We start from the raw sequence: 11,606 nt of genomic DNA on the forward strand, positions 1-11,606 counted from the left end.
TTTCCTTGTCATATAATGAGTCAATGCCCCCCAAAAAGTGTTGTCCCTTTGGCCTTGTGTGAGCACTGCAAGTCACAATGCTTAGCTGTTTGTCACTGTAGCAGAGGTCTAGCTATTACAGAAGATATATGTGTAAAACTGCAACAACAAAAAAAGGTATTTCTCAGTAAGAGCAGGTTCCAAAGTTTTGACACAAGCTCAGTTTTTATTCAAATAAAAGATTCTTCTATATTTTCAGTATGTAACTAAATCAATTATTCTACATGTACAGCAAACAAACAAAAGAAAGCCCAAAGCAAATAAAGTTTCCCAATTAATATAATTCTTTTACTGGTCACGGTCATCCTCCCTCTCCTGGCCACCCTCCTCCTCTTCATCATCAATGTGCTGCTCTCTGTTTGGCCACAGATTTTCATCCACGTCGCAGCGAATAGTTTCCCTTGCAATGCAGCATGGGAAGAAACGGTGAGAATGTCTCAACCATCCTCTACACTGATCTCCTGTGATGTCCTCACACGCAGCATCCATTGCCTGGAGCAGGGTCCTCTGGTCTTGAGCTCGGTGTTCATACACTCTCCATCTCCAAGCAGGAAAAAAACTCCTCAATTGGATTGAGGAGAGTATGGTGGTAGAAACACCATGAGCATCCTTGGATGGGTAGTAAACCAGGCCCTAATGAGAGGGCTACGATGAAAATTCACATTGTCCCACACAATCACATAGCATGGTAGGTGAGGTCCTTCGTCGTTCCTCTCGTTTTTTGGGATTAGATAAGTTTAAAGTTGATCCAAAAAGTCAGAAGCTTTTGTGTATTGTATGGGCCTAGGCTCGGGATGTGAGTGGCCACACCATTCTCGGATATGTCAGCACACATTGTTATATTGCCACCTCGCTGGCCTGGGACATCCACTGTGGCCCGCTGCCCAATGACATTGTGACCACGCCTGCGACCCTTGGCCAAGTTGAAGCCAGCCTCATCCACAAAAACCAGAATGTGAGGCGTTTCATTCCCTTCGAATGCCATAATTGTCTGAAACAGATAAAATAAAAATACAGATCAGTAATATTATTTTCTATAGGATTGTTCTATATTCTACACAAGTCCTAGATCGACAATAACTGACTTACATGTACATATTGGTGGCGCAGTTCCTTTACTCTCAGAGTTTCTTTCAAATGGCACTCGGTAGACTTGCTTCATTGTCATTTGATTTTTTTTAGAACTCTGTCTATTGTGGATAGGCTTATTGTATTGATATTGTGAAAAATTGTGTTGTCTTCAATTACTGCATCTCGAATTTGTCTGAGGGTAACAGCATTATTTGTAATGACGAAATTGCAAATATGTTGTTCCTGCTGTTGACTCAGCAGCTGTCCTCTGCCACCCCTGAAAGGTTGTTGTCCAATCCTAGACAAAGACACCAAGGATCATTTCTACATACACGAATATACACGTGTGCATGTTATATACATATACAATATAGTTAGCATCGAATTGTGTTGGTCTAAATTCACATCATATTGAGGTTGGATTTTACTGTACTGTAGGCCTACACACTACATTCGATTGTGCGTTTTCATACATACCGGTTTTCCCTCCAAAATGTTTGAATGATGGAGCAGACTGTGGATCGAGGCACATTAGGCTGAACTCGACGACCAGCTTCTGCCAGTGTAAGGCTGTGGTTGACCACATGGTCTATGAGTGTGGCCCGTATTTCGTCTGGGACAGCATGGTACCTTCTTGCCCCTCGGCCTCTTCGTCCAATACCACCACCCCGCGTTCTCACTTCTCACTTCTCTCCTCCTCCTCCTCCTCCTCCTCCTCCTCCTCCTCCTTCTTCTTCTTCTTCTTCTTCTTGTTCCCTGAGTGGGAAGTTGTCCTTGAACATTTGCTTGGCCTGGAACCTCCATGTTCACACAGCAAATGATATAGGTCCTGGCCAAGATCTATATATATATCTATATGTATAGTAATCACAATCAGAGACATCACCTGTCAGAGAACTAATCAAACTGTTTGATTGGTCAAGTGAGATATGGGATACTCCTCCTTCATTAGTCACATTCTGCTTTCACCTGACTGTCATTTACTGCTAAGTATTTAAAATATATATATATATATACATATGAATTTTATGGTATTATATTCAAAACCAATTTTGACAATTGAACAAACTATTCTGCATATGATGGCTCACACAATGACACAATGCTGACACATTCTGGAGATGACGACCATTTGACTGAGAATCAGCTAGATCAGGAATATCTATTCATTTGGAAAATGTGCTAAATGTGAGTTAATTGTGCTAACTTTAGGCTACTTGTACATAACCAAAACAGAGATGCAGTAAAACAATTGAGACATGTACTAAAGCATCTGTAATTTGATGAAAGCAGTGAGAAATGCCGTTCTGTTGTCAGCAGCTGAAGGTTACTTCTGGTATTTGTCCATGTTGTTTTGAGAATGTCATCTCGGTTTCAAGAAATGAGCCAAACCAATGGAGAAAAACTGTAACTAGACCTCGTTGTTCTCTGTATAATGACAATAAAGCACGTTCTACTCTATTCTTGGTTTGGAGCTGTGCTGCAGGTTTCTTCCAGCAAGTGGAGCTGCAGGATTAACCAGAGTAACCAGGTTAACCATCATCATCATCATCATCATTGTCGTCATCGTGAAGTTAGGTTAACTGAGACTGAAAGAGGAAGACGAGGAGGAAACAAGACAGACGGCTGCAGGACGAAGAGCGACAGAAAACCAGAAACAGACGATTAAACTGTCTGTCTGTCCACCTATCTGTCTGTCTGTCTGTCTGCCTGCAGACATGTCCTCCTGGGCTGACAGTAAGACAGGTAAGCCTCCTCCTTCTTCTCTGTCTGGTGTCACAGACTAGCTGTTAGCTGCTGCAGGTTAAAAACAATCAGTGGAGAGTCTTTGATCTGGATAGCTGTTGATGATGAAGATGATGATGATGATGACGATGATGATGATGATGTTGTCCTCTTCAGCCTCCCAGTTTGCGTCTCTCACCTTGAGGTTGAAGGACAAGCTCCACTCACCGCGAATAAGAGGCTCTGAGCGAATCAAAACCACCGAAAGTCAAAGCGTCAAACCACCTGACCTGCACCTGCAGCAACACACGGTACACACACTGTAACACACACTGTAACACAAGTCACACTTTCTCAGTCCTGGACCTACAGACTGGGTCTATCTATGTCTGCATCATGGCTCCCCATGGAGAAGAACTGAACAGAGGAAGAGAAACATCTGAGGAGTCATAGTTCCACTAATTAGGAAGTCTAGAAGGAGTCATAGTTCCACTAATCAGGAGGTCTAGAAGGAGTCATAGTACCACTAATGAAGAGGTCTGGAAGGAGTCATAGTTCCACTAATTAGGAGGTCTAGAAGGAGTCATAGTTCCACTAATCAAGAGGTCTGGAAGGAGTCATAGTACCACTAATCAGGAGGTCTAGAAGGAGTCATAGTACCACTAATCAGGAGGTCTGGAAGGAGTCATAGTACCACTAATCAGGAGGTCTAGAAGGAGTCATAGTTCCACTAATCAGGAGGTCTGGAAGGAATCATAGTTCCACTAATTAGGAGGTCTGGAAGGAGTCATAGTTCCACTAATTAGGAGGTCTAGAAGGAGTCATAGTACCACTAATCAAGAGGTCTGGAAGGAGACATAGTTCCGCTAATCAGGAGATCTAGAAGGAGTCATAGTACCACTAATCAGGAGGTCTAGAAGGAGTCATAGTTCCACTAATCAAGAGGTCTGGAAGGAGTCATAGTTCCACTAATCAGGAGATCTAGAAGGAGTCATAGTTCCATTAATTAGGAGGTCTAGAAGGAGTCATAGTTCCACTAATCAAGAGGTCTGGAAGGAGTCATAGTTCCACTAATCAGGAGATCTAGAAGGAGTCATAGTTCCACTAATCAAGAGGTCTGGAAGGAGTCATAGTACCACTAATCAGGAGGTCTAGAAGGAGTCATAGTTCCACTAATCAAGAGGTCTGGAAGGAGTCATAGTACCACTAATCAGGAGGTCTAGAAGGAGTCATAGTTCCACTAATCAAGAGGTCTGGAAGGAGTCATAGTTCCACTAATCAGGAGATCTAGAAGGAGTCATAGTTCCACTAATTAGGAGGTCTAGAAGGAGTCATAGTTCCACTAATCAAGAGGTCTGGAAGGAGTCATAGTACCACTAATCAGGAGGTCTAGAAGGAGTCATAGTACCACTAATCAAGAGGTCTGGAAGGAGACATAGTTCCGCTAATCAGGAGATCTAGAAGGAGTCATAGTACCACTAATCAGGAGGTCTAGAAGGAGTCATAGTTCCACTAATCAAGAGGTCTGGAAGGAGTCATAGTTCCACTAATCAGGAGATCTAGAAGGAGTCATAGTTCCATTAATTAGGAGGTCTAGAAGGAGTCATAGTTCCACTAATCAAGAGGTCTGGAAGGAGTCATAGTTCCACTAATCAGGAGATCTAGAAGGAGTCATAGTTCCACTAATCAAGAGGTCTGGAAGGAGTCATAGTACCACTAATCAGGAGGTCTAGAAGGAGTCATAGTTCCACTAATCAAGAGGTCTGGAAGGAGTCATAGTACCACTAATCAGGAGGTCTAGAAGGAGTCATAGTTCCACTAATCAGGAGGTCTAGAAGGAGTCATAGTACCACTAATCAGGAGGTCTAGAAGGAGTCATAGTACCACTAATCAGGAGGTCTAGAAGGAGTCATAGTACCACTAATGAAGAGGTCTGGAAGGAGTCATAGTTCCACTAATTAGGAGGTCTAGAAGGAGTCATAGTTCCACTAATCAGGAGGTCTAGAAGGAGTCATAGTTCCACTAATCAAGAGGTCTGGAAGGAGTCATAGTACCACTAATCAGGAGGTCTAGAAGGAGTCATAGTACCACTAATGAAGAGGTCTGGAAGGAGTCATAGTTCCACTAATTAGGAGGTCTAGAAGGAGTCATAGTTCCACTAATCAAGAGGTCTGGAAGGAGTCATAGTACCACTAATCAGGAGGTCTAGAAGGAGTCATAGTACCACTAATCAGGAGGTCTGGAAGGAGTCATAGTACCACTAATCAGGAGGTCTAGAAGGAGTCATAGTTCCACTAATCAGGAGGTCTGGAAGGAATCATAGTTCCACTAATTAGGAGGTCTGGAAGGAGTCATAGTTCCACTAATTAGGAGGTCTAGAAGGAGTCATAGTACCACTAATCAAGAGGTCTGGAAGGAGACATAGTTCCGCTAATCAGGAGATCTAGAAGGAGTCATAGTACCACTAATCAGGAGGTCTAGAAGGAGTCATAGTTCCACTAATCAAGAGGTCTGGAAGGAGTCATAGTTCCACTAATCAGGAGATCTAGAAGGAGTCATAGTTCCATTAATTAGGAGGTCTAGAAGGAGTCATAGTTCCACTAATCAAGAGGTCTGGAAGGAGTCATAGTTCCACTAATCAGGAGATCTAGAAGGAGTCATAGTTCCACTAATCAAGAGGTCTGGAAGGAGTCATAGTACCACTAATCAGGAGGTCTAGAAGGAGTCATAGTTCCACTAATCAAGAGGTCTGGAAGGAGTCATAGTACCACTAATCAGGAGGTCTAGAAGGAGTCATAGTTCCACTAATCAAGAGGTCTGGAAGGAGTCATAGTTCCACTAATCAGGAGATCTAGAAGGAGTCATAGTTCCACTAATTAGGAGGTCTAGAAGGAGTCATAGTTCCACTAATCAAGAGGTCTGGAAGGAGTCATAGTACCACTAATCAGGAGGTCTAGAAGGAGTCATAGTACCACTAATCAAGAGGTCTGGAAGGAGACATAGTTCCGCTAATCAGGAGATCTAGAAGGAGTCATAGTACCACTAATCAGGAGGTCTAGAAGGAGTCATAGTTCCACTAATCAAGAGGTCTGGAAGGAGTCATAGTTCCACTAATCAGGAGATCTAGAAGGAGTCATAGTTCCATTAATTAGGAGGTCTAGAAGGAGTCATAGTTCCACTAATCAAGAGGTCTGGAAGGAGTCATAGTTCCACTAATCAGGAGATCTAGAAGGAGTCATAGTTCCACTAATCAAGAGGTCTGGAAGGAGTCATAGTACCACTAATCAGGAGGTCTAGAAGGAGTCATAGTTCCACTAATCAAGAGGTCTGGAAGGAGTCATAGTACCACTAATCAGGAGGTCTAGAAGGAGTCATAGTTCCACTAATCAGGAGGTCTAGAAGGAGTCATAGTACCACTAATCAGGAGGTCTAGAAGGAGTCATAGTACCACTAATCAGGAGGTCTAGAAGGAGTCATAGTACCACTAATGAAGAGGTCTGGAAGGAGTCATAGTTCCACTAATTAGGAGGTCTAGAAGGAGTCATAGTTCCACTAATCAGGAGGTCTAGAAGGAGTCATAGTTCCACTAATCAAGAGGTCTGGAAGGAGTCATAGTACCACTAATCAGGAGGTCTAGAAGGAGTCATAGTACCACTAATCAAGAGGTCTGGAAGGAGACATAGTTCCGCTAATCAGGAGATCTAGAAGGAGTCATAGTACCACTAATCAGGAGGTCTAGAAGGAGTCATAGTTCCACTAATCAGGAGGTCTGGAAGGAATCATAGTTCCACTAATTAGGAGGTCTGGAAGGAGTCATAGTACTACTAATCAGGAGGTCTAGAAGGAGTCATAGTACCACTAATCAGGAGGTCTAGAAGGAGTCATAGTTCCACTAATCAAGAGGTCTGGAAGGAGTCATAGTTCCACTAATCAGGAGGTCTAGAAGGAGTCACAGTACCACTAATCAGGAGGTTTAGAAGGAGTCATAGTTCCACTAATCAGGAGATCTAGAAGGAGTCATAGTTCCACTAATCAGGAGATCTAGAAGGAGTCATAGTACCATTAATCAGGAGATCTAGAAGGAGTCATAGTACCACTAATCAGGAGGTCTAGAAGGAGTCATAGTTCCACTAATCAGGAGGTCTAGAAGGAGTCATAGTACCACTAATCAGAGCTGCAGTGGTGGTCCTCCTGGTAATGCTGTGTGATGTTGGAGAACATTCTTTGGTCAGATGAAGATCAATGAGTTGGGCTCAGATGGAGTCCAGCTGTTTGGTGAGAACCTGACCAGGACTACTACAGTGGATAGATGATCCTGACAGTGAAGCATGGAGGTGGAGGTGTGATGAGATGACATTTCTAGCATCATAACAGAAGTGTAGCTGATGTGACAGTCTGAACACGACATCACTGAGACATCATCAGCAGTGTGGGTTTCTGGGTAATGCTGTTCATGAAGGTTGTGTTTGTCAGTCGGATGGTGTGTTGGTGGACCAGCAGCGGGCCGTCCTCAGCTCCCTGCAGTACTTCAAAGCCCTGGTGGACAGACTGGGAGTGGACAGACCCGGCCGGGACAAACTGGTCCTGGACCAGTCGGTGGTGGGCCGGCTGCTGGGCGGGGCGTCCTCTGGCGTCCTGGAGGCGGTCCAGACTCTGGTCCAGCTGGACCCACATCTGCACAACAGGTAAGTTCCACCTGCTGGCGTCTAAATGAGGACTTCAGAGTGTCTCAGCTCACCTGTCTGTCCTCCCCACAGTAAGACCATCTCCGCCTGTCTCACACGTCTCTACGGCTCTCTGGCTCAGCTGATTCGCTGGGCCGACCAGGTGATGCTGCAGGGCATCGCCCACGGCAACAAGGAGTCTACGGAGAGCGTCACCACGGTGATCAGGGCCGTGCTGGATGGCGTCAAGGTGAGGACCAGGTCCAGTCTGATGTCGTCCTGTCTGTCCTCCTCTTCATACGTTCTTTTGTTTGGTCCTGAGTGTCTCGTCTTGTCCTCTCATGTCCTGTTTCGTGATCTCTTTGGATCTCTTGTTTCCATCAGGAACTGGTTCGATTGGTTGCAGAGAGGCAAGATAGCTCCACCCCCTTGTCTCCTGTCCAATCACAGCCTGCCATGGGACAGTCAGACAACCAGGAGACACCTGACAGGACATGGACAAACAGGGAGGAGGAGACAGTTTTAGCTCCGCCCAAACCTCCAATGCCGCTCCCAGAGCCCCTCCCCCCAGGCCAGAGGTGAGTCTGAGCTCGCGTTTGATTGGCTGAAATTCACTCTGACATCACTGTAACGCCAACAATGTCGCATTTTACTTTTTAACAGACAAAAAACAACAAAAACAAGACACAATATTACAAAACTGAGACACAAAATAACAAAAGCGAGAAACAAATGACAAAAAATGAGACAAACGACAAACGCAAGACAAAAACTGACAAAAGCAAGAAACAAAACAAAAAAGCACAGAAATAAAAAAAAATCATAAAACAACGAATAAAATTAAACACAAAATGCTAAAAATAAGAGAAAAAACACAAGCGAGACAAAAAGGAAACAAAAAACAACAAGAAACAATATGGCAAAAATTAAACACAGATTGAAAAAAAGAGACAAACAACAAAAGTCAGATAAAAACAACAACAACAGGGCAAAATATTACAAAAATGAGACACAAAAGAACAAAAGAACAATCCAGTATTTTACTTTCTGATCCAAACAACTTGTCATGGTCTAGAAATGATTTTAAATTTATAGTTTTACTAATTTACAATCTGCAGTTAATGTCTTCTCTGTAATTTTTACACTTTGAGGGCCGGATTGGACCCTCTGGAGGACCACTTGTGGACCACGGGCCTCATGGTGGACAGCCCTGACCAATATGAATACTCCAATAGAACACAACGTAAAATAGATTTAAAGAAAAATCCAATCAGAACAGTTTGTTAGAGAACGTCAAGCTTCACTGAACTCTGGACAGAAACAGTGTTAAAGTGATCCGGCCTCTCAGCTGCACAGGAACCCAACAGTCATCTACTGAGCGCGTGCAGAAATAGATCTGTGGGTTAAACAGGAAGCAGAACGACAGAACACATCACACTCTGCCCCCCACCACTTCCTGTCTTTCTCAACTGCAAGAAGGAGAAAAAGAGGAAGGAGAAGTTTTAGAGAAGACAGACGACAGTTTCAGTTTCTTCACAGCAGAACTAAAGGAACCCAAACAGGAGAATGTCATGAAGGTTGTTCACTGGGGTTCAGGTTAAAGTTCTGCCGCTCTGTGGTACCAGAACATCAACAAACAGCTGTATAAAACAAGTATTAAATATGTATTTGCAAGTAAACAGAACAAGTATTTAAAAAGTGTAGCAGTGCAATGAGGGTTAGAGGACTCTTGTCTTCTGTTACACCGTTGATGCTAAAAGTCTGCCAGTGCTCTAATGTTTACACTCACACAAACACATTACTTATTCCACATTGTCTAAATATATTTTACTAGGTAGTGGAGCTATGAAAGACTTCCTGCAATCATACTAATATTATTTGTTATCTCTTTAAGAAACAGTAGAAACATGTCGTCTCCACAGACTACAGATCAGCATGTTAAAAAATAATAATAATCTATAAAAAAACCTATTAGTCAATAAGAGCAGCATGGTAGTAAACACATCATAGACCAGCTATTCAATACTATAGATAGATTATTGATACTAAAGATAGATTATTGATAGCATATGAATAAATCAGCTGTAGTTCCTCAGAGGTCCACCAGGTGGAGCCTCCTCCTGTTCTGGTCAAGAACTCTTTATGTTCTGAGAATTATGAAATTACTGAAATTAATGTCTGTACCTGTCTGTCTGTCTGTACCTGTCTGTCTGTCTGTCTGTCTGTCTGTAACCTGTCTGTCTGTCTGTAACCTGTCTGTCTGTCTGTCTGCCTGTAACCTGTCTGTCTGTCTGTCTGTCTGTCTGTAACCTGTCTGTCTGTCTGTAACCTGTCTGTCTGTCTGTCTGTCTGTAATCTGTCTGTCTGTCTGTAACCTGTCTGTCTGTCTGTCTGTCTGTAACCTGTCTGTCTGTCTGTCTGTCTGTCTGTAACCTGTCTGTCTGTCTGTCTGTCTGTCTGTCTGTACCTGTCTGTACCTGTCTGTCTGTCTGTCTGTCTGTCTGTCTGTCTGCCTGTCTGTCCGTAACCTGTCTGTCTGTCTGTCTGTCTCTCTGTCTGTCTCTCTGTCTGTACCTGTCTTTCTGCCTGTAACCTGTCTGTCTGTCTGTCTGTCTCTCTGTCTGTCTCTCTGTCTGTACCTGTCTGTACTTGTCTGTCTGTCTGTCTGTCTGTACCTGTCTGTCTGTCTGTCTCTCTGTCTGTCTCTCTGTCTGTACCTGTCTGTACTTGTCTGTCTGTCTGTCTGTCTGTCTGTACCTGTCTGTCTGTCTGTCTGTAACCTGTCTGTCTGTAACCTGTCTGTCTGTCTCAGTCCTCCAGCTTTGCCTCCTAAGAAGCGTCAGTCATCCTCAGGCCCCACCCCTGCAGAGTTGCCATAGTAGCACCATGGAGACGAGAGCCTGAAGTGGACAGACAGGTGTTTGCACGTGATTCACGTTTTTATTTACACGTTACCATGGAAACATGTTTCTATTTTACATAGTCTAATTGTCTTTTATTTTGAAACTCAAACCAGCCCACGGACTGGTTTTTTCCATGAACACACCTTCTGTTTAATAATGTGTGTGTGTGTGTGCGTGTTTTCAGGAGTGGTGAGGACGACAGTTTTGAAGCGACGCTCTGCTCAGAACAAACTCTGTGGTAACGAACACACATCTCAGAAAATTAGAAAATTTCATATGTTTTCCATGGATGGATGATGGATGGATAGATGATAAATGATGGATGATGGATTATGGATGGATGATGATGGATGGATGATGATGGATGATGATGGATGGATTATGGATGGATGATGGATGATGATGGATGGATTATAGATGGATGATGATGGATGGATGATGGATGGATGATGGATGATGATGGATGGATTATAGATGGATGATGATGGATGGATGATGGATGGATGATGGATGATGATGGATGGATGATGGATGATGATGGATGGATTATAGATGAATGATGATGGATGGATTATGGATGGATGATGGATGATGATGGATGGATGATGGATGGATGATGATGGATGGATGATGGATGATGATGGATGGATTATGATGGATGATGGATGGATTATGGATGGATGAGGATGGATGGATGATGGATGATGAATGGATGATGGATGGATGGATGGATGATGGATGGATGATGGATGGATGATGATGGATGGATGATGGATGATGATGGATGGATTATGGATGGATGATGATGATGATGGATGGATTATGGATGGATGATGATGGATGGATGATGGATGGATGATAGATGAATTATGGATGATGATGGATAAATGGATGGATAGATGATGATGGATGGTTGATGATGGATGGACTATGGATGGATAGAAGGATGGTTTACGGATGGATGGATGGATGGATGGATGATAGATGGATGACTTTACTTTTTCAGCTGCCACTTTAGGTTCAGGACAGAACCATTCCAAATGATGGCTACCATGTTGTGGACTCTAGTTCTCCTGGTTGTGCTTCTAGTTGTGAATCTCAGTGTTTTGTCCTCAGAGGACGATCCGGATTACGACTTCCTCCTCACAGACCTGTCGTCCTCGGAGACGCTGCCCCCTTTGGCCCCCACCCTGCCAGAGAAGAG

At 43.5% G+C, this 11,606-nt stretch overlaps 1 protein-coding gene and 1 long non-coding RNA gene across 2 annotated transcripts in view; both read left to right on the top strand.

The window, feature by feature from the left end:
• Nucleotides 1–2,151: 2,151 nt before the first annotated feature.
• The window catches only part of LOC110967084 (rap guanine nucleotide exchange factor 1-like), an 18,988-nt gene continuing 9,533 nt past the window's right edge, over nucleotides 2,152–11,606 (top strand). The window contains 8 exon segments of the mRNA XM_051951090.1: nucleotides 2,152–2,856; nucleotides 3,013–3,158; nucleotides 7,222–7,520; nucleotides 7,593–7,749; nucleotides 7,884–8,077; nucleotides 10,334–10,337; nucleotides 10,382–10,640; nucleotides 11,519–11,606. The exon segment at nucleotides 11,519–11,606 is cut by the window's right edge and continues 17 nt beyond it. Of these exon segments, the coding sequence (XP_051807050.1) occupies nucleotides 2,829–2,856; nucleotides 3,013–3,158; nucleotides 7,222–7,520; nucleotides 7,593–7,749; nucleotides 7,884–8,077; nucleotides 10,334–10,337; nucleotides 10,382–10,640; nucleotides 11,519–11,606 (1,175 nt within the window). The 5' untranslated portion in view covers nucleotides 2,152–2,828.
• Nucleotides 3,345–6,662, top strand: LOC127534785 (uncharacterized). The gene is made up of 8 exons (XR_007943228.1): nucleotides 3,345–3,542; nucleotides 3,645–4,800; nucleotides 4,835–4,902; nucleotides 4,971–5,106; nucleotides 5,209–5,616; nucleotides 5,719–5,786; nucleotides 5,889–6,364; nucleotides 6,399–6,662. It is a non-coding gene; the product is annotated as an uncharacterized LOC127534785 (long non-coding RNA).

Source organism: Acanthochromis polyacanthus, chromosome 7 (assembly GCF_021347895.1).
Source record: "Acanthochromis polyacanthus isolate Apoly-LR-REF ecotype Palm Island chromosome 7, KAUST_Apoly_ChrSc, whole genome shotgun sequence".
Lineage (NCBI taxonomy): Eukaryota > Metazoa > Chordata > Actinopteri > Pomacentridae > Acanthochromis > Acanthochromis polyacanthus.